The following is a 20,870-nucleotide window of genomic DNA, read 5'->3' on the forward strand; positions in this document are numbered from 1 at the left end:
CAATTCTAAGTACCATTACAATTACACCTAAACACTACAAACATTACATACACTTTACAACTTTAATTTACATACTTAACATCAATCCTTCTAGGTCAATATGCTGCCCACACTTCCTTCAATATACACCCTTTCTCAAGTGTCCACAAGCTGCCACAAATCACTCATCAACATCACATTGCCGCACTAAGTTAATTTCCATCAAAGTGCATAATTCACCATATATACATGCATTAAATCACTAGGTTACTAAATCACCATGAACAACATTATTTCTCAACAATTATATGCACAATTTCCTCATCAAAAACGTGACCATGGCTGTCCAAAATGACAACAACAATAACCCATCAAACTCAAAATTTTCCTTCACCAAACTAATACCCATAACATGCACATAAACTTTAACAAAGAAATTCTCAAAATTATGAACTTACCTTATGCTTGGAGCTTGTTAAACCTTGCTTAAACTTCCCAAAATTGGTATCAATATCTTCCTTGTGGTGTGTAGACCATTTTTCATGAAAGAAGCTAAGTGAATGGAGTTGAAAATGGAGGGTGGATTAAGCTTGCATGCAAACGCCCATGGAGTTCTTTGTGTTCTTCAATTCGCCATTTTTGAGAGAATATGAGGAAGATGGATTTCAGATGGTGAGTGGACCATATCAGCCATAATTCAATGATAAATTAATCCCTTAGTGCTCCACTAAGTAAAATAATTCATATTATAAACTTAACTTTCCCATAATCCACATTTAACCCATTATTTCCACTATTTATTTTAGGTACCACCAAATTAATTTTTCATTTCATTTTCTAAGTGTAATACTATTTATTTTTAATGGACATTTAGGTCAAAAGACACTTCGGATGTCGAATGACCATAATGCCCTCTGCTCGTGGTTTTCCGATTTTTCTGAATAATCGTATTTTGTCCTGCTTTTCGATTTCTCACTTTTCTTTGTACTAATTATTTAATTTTTCTTTGATCTTTCTAATGATATTTACTCTTCAACAATGGTCTATTTAAGTCCTAAAAATGTTTCCTGTGGTTCCCCGCAAATTGTGTAGTCAACGGTCCACGCCGTGACTTCCCTAAGGCCACCCATCGCTAGGTTTCCTACCACTTACTCTTACATTTCTTTGCTATGATTTTTCCTTTGTTTTTCTTTTCTTGTATTTCATTATTTTATGTCTCTCACTCATATTGAAGTATTTGCTCTAGGCATCCTAGCCGTCCGACAACACTGGTCACCGGAGCAAGAGAACGCACTACCAACTTAGGTGTTACAATTTATACACCTTATTCACTACCACACCGTGGCCCAAGAGATTTGTGACCGTAATGTCTTGATCACTCTCTTATCGAACTCCTCTCTATGGGTAGTTTGATGCAAATGTAGGAATGAGTGGATCTTAGATCTACCAATGCATGCACAAAAGTGTTGTAGAGAGAGAACGATCCTCGATGACATCTCGGCATCTTGCTCCTCCCGAGCTCGATGGCATAGGCCCCGGTAGGTACTCGTATCTAGCCTCTCAACCGACTTTGGATGCAGCCTCTGATGGATCAACTACCTCAGATTTACTGTGCTTCCTACCCTTTGTGGTGCAGGAGCAGTCCGCTATTTTGTGTTGGAGCAATCGTAGTAGTCCTCTTCTGACAATTCTTGATCCGATGTTCGCTGATCCACACCGTAAGCATGCACCGGCCACTCGCCAACAATCCTCTTATGCCACTTTTTGACAATACCGAAGCGTAATATGCCGGGCCTGGTCCTCGAACATCATCCCCGAGAGCCGCCACCGATGGTGTGGATCGCCTCTCCTAGGTGTGAAATGTGGTTCGCCTCGAGATCGACTCGACTCGTGGTGGTCCTCAACTCGAGTAGGAGGACCCTTACTCTTCTTACGAGCGTAAATGCACCGATCGACCCAACCCTCTTCTCGTTGTCTTTCCTTCTATTTTGTTCATTTATTCGCATTTTTCCACTTTTGATGCAAAGATTCAAGCTAATTTAGCAAAATCTATGATTTCCAATGCCGTGATCATGACTTTGATATTGTCATTAAGCCCTTCTTCAAACCTTCGCACTTCTCTCGCCGAGGGGACTATCTCCTCCTATACCGCCGCCTAACAAACTCACGCTCATACTCAACCACTAATAATTGCCTCTGTCTCGCATCGATAAATTCTCTTCTTCTCTTCTAAATACACTTTGCTCACATTTTTTTTTCTCAACTCGTGGAAGAATTCCTGTGTGATCTGCTCGACAGACTTCATCGTTAATGTCCCACCACCGATATGCATCATCCTCAAGTAGGGACACAACACCCACTTGGTTCTCGCTGGTGCAGCTTTAGCTATTTCAAAGACTGATGGTTCTATCCAACCGCTTTCTGTCATGGGATCATCCTCCTCTTCCCAAAGAAGTCTACACCCCATGCTTTCGCAGCTTCTCCGCATGAGATTTCTGGTACCGTGGAGGTTGTGGTCAGGTTGTGGTGGTGGTATTGCCCCATCATTTGTTGATAGAATTCGGTCATTTGTTGAAATAGAGGAAATCGAGGTTGGGCAGTGCTCACTTGTCGGGCGAGCAGATTCTCCCCGCCTCTGCATTCATTTCTGGGTGGAGCATGACTTCCACCTCTTCATCAATCGCTTTAAGCGGCTAAGATCCATATCCTACTCAAAATAAGAAAACAAACAGACCGCATCGTTGTCACCAACATTTACAAATGCAATGCAATGATATGCACTCTATCTAGGCTCGTAAACGCCTAAACCGATGCTCGATACTACTAAATGTGACACCCATCAGAACACCCTCCCTGTGAACTATTCCGCACATCTTACTGCTCCTGACTGTCGGTTCTGACAAACTAGAACGTCCTAAAAATATTTAAACTAAAGTCAGAACCATAATTAACTCAAATATTAATAAGAAACACTTAGTAAAAATTTTAGAAATAAAATACAACCAAGAAAACGAGCCTGCCCAAGCCGATGGGTAACCGGAGGGAAGTTGTGGTTCTCGTGAACGAGGAGCCCTAGATCTCGGGAAAATTATAAAATAATTTTGGGACTCCAGAGAAGGGTAATTGAGGTTCCTATGGCATTAGAATGCCAAGAAAATACCTAGAAAAATTTTCCACCCAGACAGACGATTTTGACCCTAAGCCAAACGTAAGGGCATTTTGGTCATTTCGCCTTCCGAGGTGATTTTTGGCTGACTTGTCCAGTTGAGTAAATAATTAATATGACATAAAATATGAATTAAGGTTGATGAAAAATTTATTAAAATGAGAAATGAAAATAAGAAAACAAAAGTAAGAAGAAAAGTAAGTAAATAGGAATTATGATGTCATTAAGAAAACTATGACCAATCAAAATTTAGCCATTATTTGACTAACTAATAAAGAGATAAAAGAAGACCTAAACAATTAAAAACCAGCTGCTTTCTTCTTCTTCTTCTTCATTAAAAACGTGATCCTCTCTTCTTCCTCCCTCCATGAAAATTTTATTTCATTACCTCCATTTCACATGAGTTTCCACCACTAAACCCTAACCCCTTTCATTAAACCTTGACCATATCACTTGGAGAAGCTTTTGGCAGCCAAGGAAAGGAAGAAAAGTGAGGTTTAGGGCTTTGAAAATTCTGCCCAAACAAGGTTAGTGCACTTATACCCATTAAACTCTTTAATTCCATGATTTTAGACTTGAACTTAGTAAGATTTGTAGTTTAAATGAACAAAAAACCTATGGGTATGAACACTTCAATTTCGGTAGCCCTAAGAAGAACCAATAAGGGAGTGTTTTGAATGTTTTTAATGGACTTAGCATGAGTTGAGATTGTATTTAAGTTATATAATTACCTAGATGTTTAACTAGGTGCTAAAGGAGGTTTATGGGTAAATTGCCTTGGACACTAGGGTTTTGAGGCATGAAAAGTGACTTGGCTGACCAACCTATTAAAGAACACTCTAATGGTCAATAAGTGACCATTTTGGATATGTTGACCATAATTAGAACTGAAAATGGTAGGGTAAAGTGAAAGTGAAATCTGCCCTAGGATTACAAAGATAGGACTGAAAATTAGTCCCTTTGCACAGCCATAACTTGTTGTGTTAGTCCAATTGGTGTTTGGCCAATTGGACATGAAACTAGGCTTATAATGGCACATTTTTGCTGAAGAAACCATGCCCAAAAGACCAAAGCAAAAGGGTCAAAACTCAGCCACAATCCGATACCCTGCACTGAATTCTGTAGAATTTGCCAAATGAACAATAACTGTTCATTTGGCCATAACTCACTGTAGATTTGCTCAATTGGCCTGAAATTTTTACAGCAACAAGTTAAGACATAGACAAACAACTTTCATGAAGGAACCTACCCCAAATTATGGCCAGAACCCATTCAACCAAGTGACTCAAGTTACTGTTCATGCACTATAGATATGGTAAATTTCTGCAGAATGCATATCCGACAGCTTGGGTTTTTGAGCCATATATGGAGCTACAAAACTCCAAATGGAGTGATTCAAAAGGAAATTCAACTATACAAAATAAAAACAACTTTCATGTTTTACATTTCTTCAAATTCCAACAGTAAAGTGTCCAATGGAACAGTAAAGTTGACTCACCAAACTGAAATTTTCTGCTTGTGTGGGTTAAATTTTGAAATGGTATTAACACTTAATGCCAACAAGTTTTAAACACCAAATGTGGTATGTTGGGAGTGCAAAGGCAATGTACACATTTTTATTCTAAAAGTCAACATTTTTGTTGACCAATGATGAATAGTGACACCAAAAAGTTGAAATTCACAAATTGACAAATTTAAGAGTTTCAAATGCCCTAGTATACCTAATAAGATTGGTTTGATAGTTTGGCATGTCAATAGGGTTCAGTTAGCAAGATCGCACATGGCAAAAATGCTATTCTCATGATTTCATGGCTTTTAGCCATTCCGACTTTGTATTGAGACTTGGCCTTGTGCTCGATATTATTTACAAACCTGTTAGTCGCTCATGCACACCGAGATACATATGTGACCGATGGTGTGACGCCCGAGGTACTAGGTACCCAAAGCCGCTTACTCAAGTTATCCACCCATCTAGTGTAGGTTACTTGGGCAACCAAATGGAATGAAATGAACCAAGTTATCGAATTAATGTATATATAACCATACCAAACAAATGAATCATACACATTCACTATATATTTGTTTTCGCTATTTTCTTTTATTTTATTATTGCACCACTAAGCATTATTGCTTAGCGCGTTGTTTTTGCCACGCTGTAGGTCAAAGACCGAGATCCCGATCGTGAGCCCGTGAGACCTCGGGATCGTGAGTCCCCATCCCTGCAGTTCTCATTTTCAAAGCTGTCCGTGAGCCACCCGCCCCTCTCATGCAGAAGGCATTGGTAGGACACTAGATGCTCATTTTGCTATTCAGCTTTTGTAATTAACTTTTTTTATTTTCTCATATGTATTTGGGATTTATGTGTAATGTATTTTGAGGTTCATGAATAATAAAGATTTATGGTCATGTACATGGTATTAAATTGAGCATTTAATGGTTGTTATATATGAGAACCCCAGTAAAGGGATGTTTTGAGAAATGAAAAGTGTTGTTGAGACTCGAAATTATGTAAATTATTTAGATATTATATTGAGTTTTATCGATGATATTGGAGTTGAGAATGAAATGAATAGTATATTGAAGTAGTTTTTAATAGTTTCTCAAGAACCTTTCTCCATTTTTACTGCAAGACTCACCGGATTTTCCTTAAAATCTTCTTTAATCTTAAATTTGTAATGGCTACTTCTTTGATAAATGGTTAAAAATAAACTGGTATTTGCATAAATTAACTTCAAAAGCATGACATAAATTAATTGAGGAATATTAGAGTGTGCCCAGACACCGTGTGGCATTACTTACTCGAGTATACCGTATACACTGCAAGGGGTGTCACATTTAGCTAGAGGCCGGCGATGCGACTCAAATCGGCACTCAATTGGTAAGAGGCGAAGCAAACTGCGTGAGGTGATATGGGTTCGAATCCTAGCTCGCAGGCTTAAGGGATTGAACTCCACCAAAGCGACAAGATCGATTTGAGTTGCATCGCCGCTTCTAGAGGGGTACGGGCAAGATGGCCACCCATAGAGGGGCTTGAGCTGGGCCCATTAGATTAATGGTGTGACACCCTTTACCCGTCTACAGTGTAGCCGAGCAAGATATGCCACTCAGTGTGCCGGAGCACCAATTCATATTTCAATTACAATTTATCCCTTTTAATTCATTTATTTACAATTTTTGATAAATCTGAATTTTTACACAATTTTTATAGAAAATCCGGCAGAGTGCCGGCTATAATTTGGAAAAACAGTTCTTCTGAACCTGTTTAAAAACACTTCCAATATAATTTCCAAATCCAGACTCCATTATACACATTTCAAATCAATCTCAAAATCTCATTACTATTTTCAGAAATTTTTCTTTTCTGTTCACATCATCACTGGAAGCACATTCATAAATATTTTTCAACATAATACACAGAAATTTTCAATAACGTGAAATTTCATATATTTACATTATTACATAATTTCAAGAGTTTATAGTTACTATCCAAACTAATACAAAATACAAAATACAAAATCCTACCCCAAAGTCCTAATGTCTAACCATGTGCACTACAGATGTGAGGGTACTCTGGACTCCGAATGCAGATTTGAAGGCTCACCCAGTCTGATGTCTGCTGGGCTCCCCAGCTAGGTCTCCAGTACCTGTGCGTGGCAAAAGCGACACGCTAAGCAATTCTGCTTAGTGGTGACAATATAAAATAAAATAAAATAAAAATAAGTATGCAGAATGTATGTTTACATTTTTTGGTAGACTTAATTTCTAATATTATTTGCAGTATTATTCAATTAAAATTTGGTAAGGTTTATTATCATTGCCCGAGTAACCCATACTAGTTAACTGGATTGGATAAACGGGTAAACTGACTCTGGTTACTAAGTGTAATGGCCCGGCCCACTAGTGATATTGTTCGCTCTGGGCCGAAGCCCTCACGGTTTTAAAATGCGTATCTAAGGGTTACGAACCACCAACTTATAAACCCAGAATCTCTCCTGTGTTTTGTCGATGTGGGATTTGCCTAGGGTGTTACAATCCACCCCCCTTATGGGACTCAGCGTCCTCGCTGAGGTTTGCCCCACCATCGCTCAAGGTTGCACACGGAGCGGCTCTGATACCACAAATGTAACGGCCCGGCCCACTAGTGATATTATCCGCTCTGGGCCGAAGCCCTCACGGTTTTAAAATGCGTCACTAAGGGTTACGAACCACCAACTTATAAACCCAGCATCTCTCCCGTGTTTTGCCGATGTGGGATTTGCCTAGGGTGTTACACTAAGTACCTCGGACCATCACACCATCGGTCACATTGTGTCTCCCGGTGTGCAACAGAATAGCTAATAAGCTGTAATAATTATCAGGGATAAAACTCGAGTGTAACAACTCAAATAACATAGCCAAAGGCTATTATGTCACAGAATGGCATGGGAAGCCATGAAACACAGAATGGCATAAAGCCATATGCAGTACTGCTAACAGAACCCTATTGGCATGCCAACCTATCCAAACCAATCTTGCTAAGTATACTAGGGCATTTTACACTTTTAAGTTTCACAATTTTTGAAATTCAATTTTTAGTGTTACTATTCAATTCATTAGTCAAATAAAATGTTGACTTTTGCATAGACAATAGGTACATTGGTTCTAATACTCCCAACATACCACATTTTGCATTCTAAATTTGTTGGTATTGATAGCCAAAACCATTTCTAAACTTAATGTTAATTGGACAGAATTTTCAGTTTTCATGCTTTGTCTTTACTGTTCCATTAGTCATTTTTGCAGTAAGAATTTGGCAAAATGATCAACATGAAAGTTGTTCCTTATTTTGTCTAGTTGCATTTCCTTTTTTGAATCACTCCATTTGGAGTTTGTAGCTCAAGTTATGGCCCAAAAACACAACTGGCCGGATTGCAATTTTTCCAGAATTTTTGGACTGACCAAATCTACAGTATTAGGAGCAGTGACTTCAGGTCACTTTTTGAATATGTTATGGTCATAATTTGGGTTAGGTTTCTTCATGAAAGTTGTTGATCTATATCTCGGCTTGTAGCTGGTAAAATTTCAGGTCAATTGGACCTTTTTACACTGAGTTATGGCCAAATGACTAAATACTGTTCATTTGGTCATTTTGCCCAGGCAGAATGCAGGTTACTGGAATTAGGGCAATCTTTTGGTCAACTTGGTTTGGTTTTCTGGGCATGGTTTCTTCACCAAAGTTGTGCCATTATGTGTCTAGTTTTATATCCAATTGGCCTTGCACCAATTGAACCTCTACAATTCCAATTATTGCTGCCCAAACCTGCTGGACTCATGCCCAGTCCTGTAGGTCACCAAGGGCAGCCACACCAAACTCCAATCCCACTATACAATTCAGTTCATTTTTTATTTAAACAGAACCAAATGGTCACTAATTGACCATTAAAACCTATTTTCATCATCACATGATCAAAGTCTCATTTTTCACCCCAAACCCTAACTCAAACATTACAAACCATGCATTATCATTGCATTTCATCAATCCACTTAAGAAATACATATTGTGGGCAGCCATACTAGCATGTTAGCTCCATAAAACTCATCACAATCATACCCCAACCAAGGCTGCTGAAATTTAGGGATGGCATACAAATGGTATTTCATCAATTTCTTTATCATTTGCATTCATTCTTAGTCCTTAAACATGAATTTAAAGTGAAAACTAAGGTTAGGTCACAAAACTCTAATGGAGTGAGATTTCCCACTTGCTAGGGTTCCTCTTTTTCCTTTCTTTTTGCTCCCAAAAGACTCTCCAAGGTGTAAGAACACTTTTTTGTGTTGGGAATATAGGGTTTAGTTGGGTAAAAGCTAGTGAAATCAAGCTTTGAAAAGCTTGCTCAAGGTTGGCAATGGTGGGAGGGTGACGGTAAGAAGAAGATGGAAGAGAAGGTTCTCTTTTTTTTTTTTTCAGCCCATTTAGTCTCTTTTAAATAAGTTTATGCCATGTGTCAACATTGGATTGGTTGGGAGAATTTTAATGACATCATTATGATGTCATAGTTCCATTTTCTTTCATTTTCTCTCCATTTCTTGTCTCTTTAATTTCAATTAAATTTTTAACAACATTTATTCATATTTTAGGTTATATAAATTATTTATTTAACTGGACAAGTTGGCCAAAAATTATCTCTGAAGACGAAATGACCAAAATGCCCTCCGTTTGGCTTAACGAGCCAAAATTGTGTGTACCGATAGAAAAATTTTTCTAAGCATTTCCTTGGCATTCTAATGCAATAAGAACCTCAATGACCCTTCTCTGGAGTCCCAATAATTATTTTATAATTTTTCCCCCGGGTCTAGGGTTGCTAACGGCCTTCACCGTCACTTCCCCTTCGGGTTACTCATCCCTAGTGTTTCGGCTCGTTTAACCTTAGTGTATTTCGTTTCTAAAAATTTTTCCTTGATTTTTATGAGCATTATTTAGTTTCTTTATAACTCCTCCCTCTAGTCTCTTTATAATTTCAAACATTCTAGCTGTCCGGACCGACCTTAGTCACCGGAATAGTAGACTGTACGAACTAGCTAAAGTGAGGATGTTACAAATAGTCCATTGAAAAAGGTCCAAAATAGGTAGTTTAGAAACCGATTAACATCTAAAAATAATTTTATGAAATCTTTTATGAAATCCTATACTCTCATATCTCTGGAAATTGCTTTATGGCTAAATAACATTTGTATTCTAGCTGCATGCATGGCTGGCTGACAAGCATATAATTTAACTATAAACTAGACCTGTTCACCAGCTCCTGGGTGGAAGGAGGTGTGACGCCCCTCACCCGTCTATAGTATAGCCGAGCGATGAGTGCCACATTCGGTGCCGGAGCACCCTATCTTGTTTTATCATATCTATTGTAAACTTTTAATATCATTTAAAAGTAGTAATCTATGTGTAGAATTTTTTTTTTATATCTTATTTTTGTGGAGACCTGGACAGATCCTCCCCTGTTTTATTAGCATCTGGCGGGTTTCCACTAATCACCTGTTAACATGTCCATATTCATTTCACACATTTCCATATCATATTCTCTTTTATCATATCATTCACAACTATTTATGAGATCTAAAAATGAAGTATCATCTATTGCATTCAAATAGAAATTCATAGATAATAAATTACAAGTTTTCATTCCAATCTTAAAGTTTAATTACAAGTCCAAAATGAAATACATCATGACTAGACATAATGAACGAAAAAACTAGTCTATACATGGGCCCTACCAAAATACAACTATAGAGGTGACTAGTAAACACTGGCAGATCTGATCAGTCTCTGTGTGAGCACTACTATTGCTGCTGCTGTTGCTGCTGGGACTGATCTCCAGTACCTACGCGATGGAAAACTAACGCTCTAAGCATAACGCTTAGTGGTGTATAATCTATAATAACAATAATTAAACAATTGAATTAATATCTACAAATCATAATTTCTGGGTCTTTTACATTTTTATTGCTCTTTGGAAACAATTAACATTATTGGGATCTTTCCTGTTTACTTATTGTATATTCAGTATTAATTAATTATTATCAATGCCTAAGAAACCTATAACAAATTATAAAAGCTGGATACACGGGAGTATACGGGTTAGACAGCCATATGTCTACCCTGTAAACATCTGTCAGGCACGAGACCCACTGTCTGGCTTGTCAAGCTAGAAATAAAGTAGGCACAATGGCTAGTAAGTAGGCATATAGCCTGTAGAACAATCATACCAGACATATATTGTCAGTTCATGATTTGCTCTGTAAGCAGTACTGCTATCTGTGGTCCCTAATTGGTATACCAATCGATCCAAACTAAATAAATAAGTCTAGGTATACTATGGGCAATTAAATATTTTTAATTATTTTAGCAATATTCACTGTTACTATTTTCTGGTATTGTTCATTGGTACCATTAATTTCATATTAATAGGACATTAGTCCCAATTTATATATTCATATCATTTTTAATATTTAATTATCCTTATGAATATTTTAATTATCATATATTGCATTTTTCCCATGAACCTTTCTTTAGGTTCATGTTGATGTGTTATGTTTATCTAGGAATTTGACTAGGTTAGGATGTCTATTTAGTCACACTTCCTTCATAACTCACTATAATCTTCATAAGTTTCTTCATTAAAATTCATCCCTACACCTTAAGGAAGCTTTAAGCAGCAAAGGAAAAGAGAAATCTTGAAGTTTTTATAAGGTTGAGAAGTAGTCATTAAAGGTTAGTGCATGTTTTCTTTTCCTTTCTTTGTTAAATCTTGAATTGAGGTTGAAATGAGTAAGTATAACATGAAATTGAAAGCAAATGATAAGAAACTTTAGAACCCTCATTTCGGTAGCCTTGGAAATTATGGGAGTTTGATAAATTCAAGCATGTAAATGGTGTTTAGTGATGTTGATGGATAAGTAGATGAAGTTATATGTGTTAGAAATTTGATTGCATGTGTATGTTGTGATTGACAAATTGGAGTTAGGTTTTTGACCTAACTATTGGATACTTTATGTAATTGCTGAAATTTAACTTTGTTGAGTTGAATGGATGATGTTTAGAAGTGCCATGAATGTCAATTTGTAGTTAGGAGTTGGAGGAAATGAAATTTGAAAGTGTATTTTTCTATGCAGGTTTGAGACTTTGTAATCCAGTGAATGTTTTGAGCCATAACTGAATTTGCGTTGCTCCAATTGGTATGAGGCCAATTAGAGATGAAACTAGACCTAAAATGCTTTATTTTTCATGAAGAAACTATGCCCAAATTCTATTTATAAAATTACCTAAATTCTGTCCCAATCCAAATGACCATACAGTGAACCCAGAAAAATGACCAAATGAACAGTATACATTCAATTGGCCATAACTCCCTCTAGACAGGTCCAAATGACCTAAATTTTGTACCATTGGAAAGCTTATACATAGGAATACAAGGACACAGAGCCCAAAAATGTGTCTAACCAAACCAAATTGTTGGCCAAAATTAAATCACAAAACTGTCTAGAACCATATTGCCCAGAAATTGCTAGACATAGGCTTACTTGACCAGTTTTGGCAAAAAGGCCATAACTTGGTCTACAAAAATCCAAATGCAATGAAATCAGTGGAAAAGTTTCCACAAGACATCAATCTAAAATATTGATATTTTGACCAAAACCCAAAAATCAAGAGAACTAGGTCAATTGGCTAGGTCAAATTAGTATGCAAATTCTGAAAATTGCCTAAGTGACCACTTGACCCCAGAATGGTCTTTTAGTCATATCTCCCACTAGAAAACTCCAATTTGGATGAGCCATATTTTCTAGAAACCTAAGGGATAGGGCTCCAATCTTGTTTTAGACACATTCCTCAAATTATAAATGTAAGAATCCTAAAGTTGAGTCAAAGCCACTGACCTGACCTGGAATCTTGTTGGCACAGGACACACGAGTCTAGTCCAGTTATTTGGCTATAAGTAGTTCTACAAGACTTGAAAAATTGCAATAAAAAATTTTGAGTAACCATATGACATAGGGAAACAAATTATATGAAGAATACTAAGCCTAAAAGTGACTACAATATGTTCAATTAAATTGGTAAATTGTAACTCTAAAATCTACCTAGCTAAGGATCCAGAATTAGGAAATAAACCAGTTATGGTTATTTGACCATAACTTGAGTTATAGAAATCCAAATGATATGATTCAAAAAGGAAAACAAAGATAAGACATGGAGGAACAACTTCCATGAAGGAAGTATGGCCAAACAGTGGCCCACAAGTTGATCAAATTGATAGGTAAAATTAAGACATTAAAACTAAACCTAAAGAAAGGTTCATAAGACAAATAAAATTTATAGTAGGGTTTTAACCCTAATATGTTGCTAAACACTAAATTACATGAAATAGGTATGTGGGACCCACTTTCCCACTACAACTTGACATGAAATTTCTAATAAGTAGTTGATAATGCTTAATTGCCCAAAGTAAACCTAGGCTTATGTATATAGTTTGGAACGATTGGTATACCAATTAGGGACTATAGATTGCAGTACTGCCTATATGAATAATCATTGATTGATAAAATATGTCTGACATGATTGTTCTACAGGCTATATGTCAACCCGTTGGCCATTGAGTCTAATTTCATTTCTAGCTTTAAAAGCCTGCTTACTAGCCTTGTGCCTGACATGACAGTTGTATACAGGGTAGATATATGGTTGTCTAACCAGTATACTCCTGTGTATCCAACCTTTATAGTCTGTTATAAGTTACTTGGGCACTGATATGATTTTAAAAAGACTGAAAATGAAATAAATACACAGATAAGATCCTGATAAATAAATTGATCCCAAAGTTAAATAAATCTGTAAAGACTTAGAATTTATTTATGAAATTTACATAGAATTATCATTTTTAATTATTCAATTATTTTTCTTTAAAGTTATGCACCACTAAGCAATTCGCTTAGCGCGTTGGTTTTCCATCACATAGGTACTGGAGACCAGACACAGCCATAGCAGTAGCCGCAGCAATAGTGCCCTGATAGAGATTGACCAAATCTGACAGTGTCTGCTAGTCACCTCTGCAGTATTTATTTTGGTAGGGCCCATGTTATTAGATTTTGTATTTTGGTTTATTGTGCATAAGTAGATACAGTGTAAATCATTTTGAACATTGTAAATAAATTGTAATTATATTTTGGATTGTAAATAAAGCTGTGAGCTTTTGTATATAAATTTTCATATGAATGAGTTATGTTATTTTCTTGAAATTACATGAAAAGTTGTGAATGATATGACTTATGGAAATATGAGATAGATATGAAATTGTTTTTAACAGGTAAATATTGAAACCCGCCAGATGCAAATAAAACAAAGGAGGCTCTGCTCGAGTTTTCACAGAAATAATTTATGATTAAAAAAAAATTTACTATAGGTTTTCTATGAAGTATAAAATTAATAATGGATAGAACAAGATAAGATAGGTGCTACGGCACCGAATGTGGCACGCTTTACTCGGCTACACTGTAGATGGGTAAGGGACGTCACATGTTGCCTCTCAATTTCCCTCTCCACCCTCTCCTCTTCTAACCTTATTTTCACCCTCAAAGCCTCAATCTTTCTCATCTGTTCTTGTGTCAATTCAACTAGACTCGAACTGAGAATACCATTTATCCTTATTGAGTTAACCAGTTTAAGCACTGCTGAAGGTTTCCACCCAGTAACCCAAGAATACGCATTCTCTAAAGGGGAAATCCAAATTGGACAAAAGAAAGCAAGCACATCTTCATGGGCTAAGGCCCATTTTATAGTGTAGTAGTCTTTGTAATGTTGTGTGACTTTGGACACTGAAGCTTGTAGCTCTTGCTCATGCTCACACCCAATTTTAGCTCGATAATCCTCAGATGCCCTTTGCAGGTGTTGCAGATACTCATGGAGTTGACACATCCAATTCTCAAAAAACTCAGAGAACCTCTCTTCAACTTTAGTTTTCATATCTTTCCCCTTTCGTTTATGCAAAGAGATGGAGAAAGAAGAGGGATAACTAGCTAGTTAGGACTAGGTGGGAGATAGAGAGAGATGAATAGAGTGATATGTTTTTATATATAAGAAACGGTATGCTTGTGCTTGGCTTACGTGCAGCAATGAGTTAGTGGTGAGTGTCAAGGGACGAGTGACGCTTTGCAAATATGGAAAGCCTCTCCCAAAGAAGGACATGAGTATGATGGATATAAGTTTGGCTTTGACCATGTTGATGAGTCAATCATGCACCCCACCACCTGGTGTTTTATGTTTCTTATGTTGAAAAACCTATCAGTAAAATAAACTATGTTGAGTTCAATGTGGAACCCAAATATCTTCTTCTTCCTTCGCTATCTCTATCAATAAAACCCTCCTCTGAGGTAATATACAACTCCATGCTACTTGATTCTTTTAATGACATGTTTCAGTAGCTACAAGCCAATAACTTGCTTTAAGCTTTTGATTTTATTGATTTGAGTTTGATCATTTCTTGTTGCTTGCAGTTGCTTCAATCAGCGAATTTATCATTTGAGTAATTATTAATTTATGTATTGCCAAAAATGGTTATGGTTATGAAGACCAATGAATAACAACTCTAACTCACAAAAAGCCCTTAAAAATAACAATAGCCAATTTTTTGTTTTTTCCAATCGACAATTCAAGCATACATAAAAGCTTTAAAATCCAAAATATTACGTTTAATATAGGAATTTTCTGGGTTATGTGCAAAAAGTGTTTTAGGAGAAAAAAGAGTATGCATATAGAGATAGAGACTGTGCCCTAAGGCATTGCAGCACCACCAGCGAAACTAGAAAGTGGGTGCTCAATTGAAGTTTTGTAAAATGAATGCATTCAGCTCTAATTAAATATGATACTTGCTTGGTTTTCTACTCAAAGCATGATAAATTTGATGAAATTAAAAAGGAAAATCCAAGATTGTGCTCAGGTAAGCATAATATATATTTTGGAAACTTGATCCACGTGTTTGATCCAAACAAGGTCTCTCGTGGTACACCGATTCAATAATCTTTTCCTAGATCAACAGCCCATTGAAAAAGGTCCAAAATAGGTAGTTTAGAAATTGATTAACATCTAAAAATAATTTTATGAAATCTTTTATGAAATCCTGTACTCTCACATCTCTCGAAATTGCTTTATGGCTAAATAACATTTGTGTTCTAGCTTTATGCATGGCTGGCTGACAAGCATATAATTTTACTATAAACTAGACCTGTTCACCAGCTCCTGGGTGGAAGGAGTAGTTAAGATAGATACCTACGTGTGTGTGGGTGTGTGTGCGCGTGTGTATATATACATCACCTGCTAATTAGCCCATTCTTTGTCACTTGTGTCTCTTCAAATCTATTCATTATATTATTTTTATTTATTTTAGGACAATGTATAATTAAATCTTTGAGATATAGTAAAATTTATATAGTAATTTTTTATATATATTTTTAATAATAATTTAATTTTAAAATTTAATTCTATTAACAAATAAATTGACTATTGACTCTAATAATTTAGTACCTGTTTAATAATGTTGTTGAAATGTTAAAATTATTTTTTAAAAAATAAAATTTATAAATTTTAAAAATAATAAAAATAATAAAAAATGCTCTTTGTTTGAATAGATTTATATATGTCCACCAATTAAATAATTTGAAAAAAAAACTACATGTTATCTCGGGTTAACCATAAGAACTTTGTCAATCTCATTGGCTACTGTGAGGAGGATGAACCCTTCAATAGGATGATGGTATTTGAATACGATCCTAATGGAACCCTCTTTGAGCATCTACATGGTAATACTCTTTGTATATTAATTTAACGATGAAAATTTCGATAGATTTCTCCTGTGGTAATTTAGAGGCTGAAACATTTATTCTATGTCTTCAGTTAAAGAAACGGAAGATCTTGACTGGAGTGCAAGAATGAGGATTATCATGGACATTGTTTATTGCTTACAATACATGCACCATGATTTAAATCCACCAGTGGCACATTCTAACTTGAATTCACATAATATCTTTCTAACTGATGACTATGCAGCTACAGTAATCTCCTTCATGGGTTGGCTTCATTCTATTTTGTTTCTTTAATGTGCCTTCTCACCGTATCTATGGTCCCTCTTAGATTGCTGACATCTCTTTCTTGCCACAAGATTCCTCCAAGTCGAAGAGCTCAGGTAACAATGAGTTAGTGCATTCTACATTGCCACCTTTGGCTGATGTAGAGACAAATGTTATTGTTTTGGGATTCTATTACTAGAAATCATTTCTGGAAAACTCCAATACTCGGAAGAACAAGGGTCCCTTGAAAAATTGGTAAATCTTTTATGAAATCCTATACTCTCATATCTCTGGGAATTGCTTTATGGCTAAATAATATTTGTGTTCTAGCTGCATGCACGGCTGGCTGACAAGCATATAATTTAACTAGAAACTTGCAAGCTGCTAAATATTTGAATGACAAACGTAGTATCAATTATATGATTGACCCAACCCTCAAGTCTTTCAAAAATAATGAACTTGACCTCATATGCAAGATTATCCAAGAGTGCATACAACCAGATCCAAGGAAAAGACCAACAATGAAGGATATCACTTCCATGTTGAGGGAAGTGATTGCTATCTCACCTAATCAAGCAATTCTAAGAAATTTTAAATAAGTAATTAATTATGAGTATTTTTATAAAATTATCTTTTTAGAATTATCATTTAATATATTAAAATAAAGTCTAATTTATCTACATAATAATTTAAAATTTATTATGATTAGATTTTATTTATTTATAAAGACAAAATTAATTATGAGTCATAAATTATTTAATTCATGTGCAACATATTTTTTTTTAAATTATATATATATATATATATATATATATATATATATCATGATTTAAAATAATAAAATAAAAAATAAATTTTTATAAATTGAAATTCATTTTCAATTGTGCTTTATGGACTCATTTCAATTAAATTTTAGCATAATTTATAATTTAATTCGAAGTTTGACAAAATTATAATAAAATGTTTTTATTTTTAATTTATTAAAATTATTTACTCAATTTTAAATCTATTTACAATATAGTGTCATCGTTAAAAAATATATTTTTTTATTAATGAAGGTGAGAAAATAATTAAAAAAATATAATTTGTCTTTTAAAAATTTAAAATAACTATTTTTTTAAAACATGAATTGTATGTTATTTGTATTCATTTTACATATTTGTAATTTAAATTTTTATATATAATCTTTTTATATATATTATATTGTTATAATTTAATTATTTTTAATATCTAGTTAAATTTAATTTTTTATTGCCATAATATTAAATTATCATCATGATATTTTATTTTTAATTAATGTTAGTTCAAAAATTTGTAAGAAAAAAAATTAATAAGAAATATTAAATTAATCAATTAAAATAATATAAATAAAATACTATAAACATGATAGAAGAATACAAAATCTTACTAGAATTAGTCTCAGTGATTCCAAAAATATCTATAAAATAAATAAAATTATATAAATAAGTTTAGAAAATTACACAAAAATGAATATGCAAATGATAACAAAATGAGAAAAATACCTGAGAATTAGCTTCTTGAAATATCCAAATGGTTTAGGTAGCCTTCAATAGTAATATCCCTTCTTTTTTAGTTTTTTTTAATTATTTTTAATAAAAATTATAATAGTTAATTTTGAGACCTAATAAAATTTAATTTTATATCTAATAATATTTAATTTTTATTTTACTTAAAATACATTTTTAAATAATAAAAAAATAATTATAAATGATTTTAAAAATTAAAGATATTTTTATAATCCCATTATTCCCCTTCTCACTTTTATATATATTACAAATATATTAGATATTAATTAATTTTTTCCAATTTCTTATCAATTAATTTATTTAACAATATAATAGATTTCTTCTAATATATAGGTGAATAAAATGAACATATCATGTATATGTGATAAGTTAGTTAGATATTTACAATATAAAATTTGTGATTTTGAGTTAGTTAGATATTTGCAATATAAAATTTGTGATTTTGAGTTAGTTAAATATTTAAAATATAAAATTTATGCCTTTGATGGTCCATAATTATTACTTCCAATAAATTTGTATTATAAAAAATTAATAAAATAATTGTTAAAAAGAGTCATGTAAATATTGATAATAGAATAATTCAATATAATAAAAATTTTATCAAAAAGTTAGAGAGAGTGAAAATAACTCTTTATTTAACAAATCCCAATCAATTATTTTAACATATCACTAATCTTTCTATGAAAATAAATTTTTTATTTTTAATTATATATTTGATTAATAAAAAAAATGTTATATAGGTGATAAATTATATTTTAATTTTCATGATTTTTATTAAATAATTATTCAATTTAAATAAAAAGTAGAACCTATAAATAATGGCTAAAAATAATTATATCTAAAAATTTCCAATTCTATTTTGTCAAAATCTATATATTATTAATCAAGCTAATTAAAGAATAAAAATTAAAATATTTTAGTAACTTGAATAAGAAAAACATAGATTATCACATTGACAAATACTAAAAATATATTATAAAGTTTTTTTTTGTAATATTGCAATATAAATTTTTAATAAGAATAATTATTCTAACACCAATTCGTAGTAATATTTGAAAAAAATATTGAATTTCATAAACAAATTTTAATTAAAATATTTGATTTAAATGAAAAATAAAAAAAATAGCCATAAGAAATTATCTTTACTTTGACATTCTCATGGAAAATTAATGATTTCATTACAATAAAATTAAATTAAATATATATATATATATATATATTATTAAATTGAAATTATTTCAATAATTTTAATTTTGGTAATTTCAATCGATTTATTCAATCGTTTTAATTATTAATGATTTCAATTAATTTTATCAATAAATTTAATTAATTTTATTCTATAATTTAAGCATTAAAAAATCTTCTTTCTTTTTCATGTGCTTAATAATATTTTAAAAGTATTATTTTACCATAATAAGAATAGAGATATAACTGATTTTTTAATTAAAGTTTAAGATTTAAATTTTTGTTTCCATCTCAAAAAAATAGGTTTATTTATATTTTTACATAGTCTATATCATATGCAAATGAGGGAAGAGAGAATATTAGTTTTGCCAAAAATGTCATTTATTTCTCTAATTAATTGCAATTATATTTTTATTATTTAAATTAATTTTAATGTTTGTATAAATTTGAAATTATTAATTTTAGAAATCATATAAATTTCAATTTCTTAATAATACTTATAATTAACTTCAATTAAATATAAAATATTATAAAAATTAATTAATTAAAGTAAGAAACTAATAAGTGAAAAATAAAAAAAATGCAATTAATTTATATCGATATATCTGTATTATATATAAATAAATAAATGAGGAGAAAACATTAGCTTCGTTTGCCCAAGTTTCCTTTCATTCTTAAAATTAATTACAATTATATTTTTATTGTTTAAATTAATTTTAAAGTTTATGTAAATTTAAAATTCTTAATTTTAGAATTAATATAAATTTAAAATTATTAGTCCAATTTATATTTAATTTTAATTTTACATGAAGCAATTAACTAAAATAAAAAAATTAATAAATAAAAAAATATAATTTGATCATATTGCAATATTAAATAACATAGTTTATTAGTATATAATTTTCAAATTTATATTTATAATTAGTTATTTATTATATATATTTAAAGATATTTTATTAGTTGCATATTATTTTTATAAGTTAATTTTCATATAAGATTTTTTTTATTTCAATAAATAATATATTAATATTTATAAAATTATAAATGTTAATGAAAATTAAATATTTTTATGTCTATAATTTATAAAAGCAATAAAAAGAATATAAATCATCTAAAGATTATTATTAATTTTAAAATTTATTAAATAAACAACTTAAAAGGAATTTTATTTAATTTTAATTATTTTCAATACTAATAAAAAAATATTAAAGACAATTAAATTTAAACCTAATTAATTTATTCTTATGTATATATGTGAAGGAGGAGGGGAAACAATGGCTTTGGCCAAATTGTCATTTATTCTTAAAATTAATTATAATTATATTTTTATTGTTTAAATTAACTTTAAAGTTTGTATAAATTTAAAATTTTTTATTTTATGGTTAATATGAACTTAAAAT

The 20,870-nt window shown here is 32.4% G+C and overlaps 1 protein-coding gene across 1 annotated transcript in view; it reads right to left on the reverse strand.

Moving 5' to 3' along the window:
- The window catches only part of LOC131170303 (protein DOG1-like 4), a 33,754-nt gene extending 19,115 nt beyond the window's left edge, over positions 1-14,639 (reverse strand). The window contains exon 1 of the mRNA XM_058129363.1: positions 14,193-14,639. Coding sequence (XP_057985346.1) covers positions 14,193-14,639 — 447 coding nt within the window. The remainder of the gene's footprint in view (positions 1-14,192) is intronic.
- Between the last annotated feature and the right edge of the window lie 6,231 nt (positions 14,640-20,870).

This window comes from Hevea brasiliensis, chromosome 11 (genome assembly GCF_030052815.1).
Source record: "Hevea brasiliensis isolate MT/VB/25A 57/8 chromosome 11, ASM3005281v1, whole genome shotgun sequence".
Taxonomy (NCBI): Eukaryota; Viridiplantae; Streptophyta; class Magnoliopsida; order Malpighiales; family Euphorbiaceae; genus Hevea; species Hevea brasiliensis.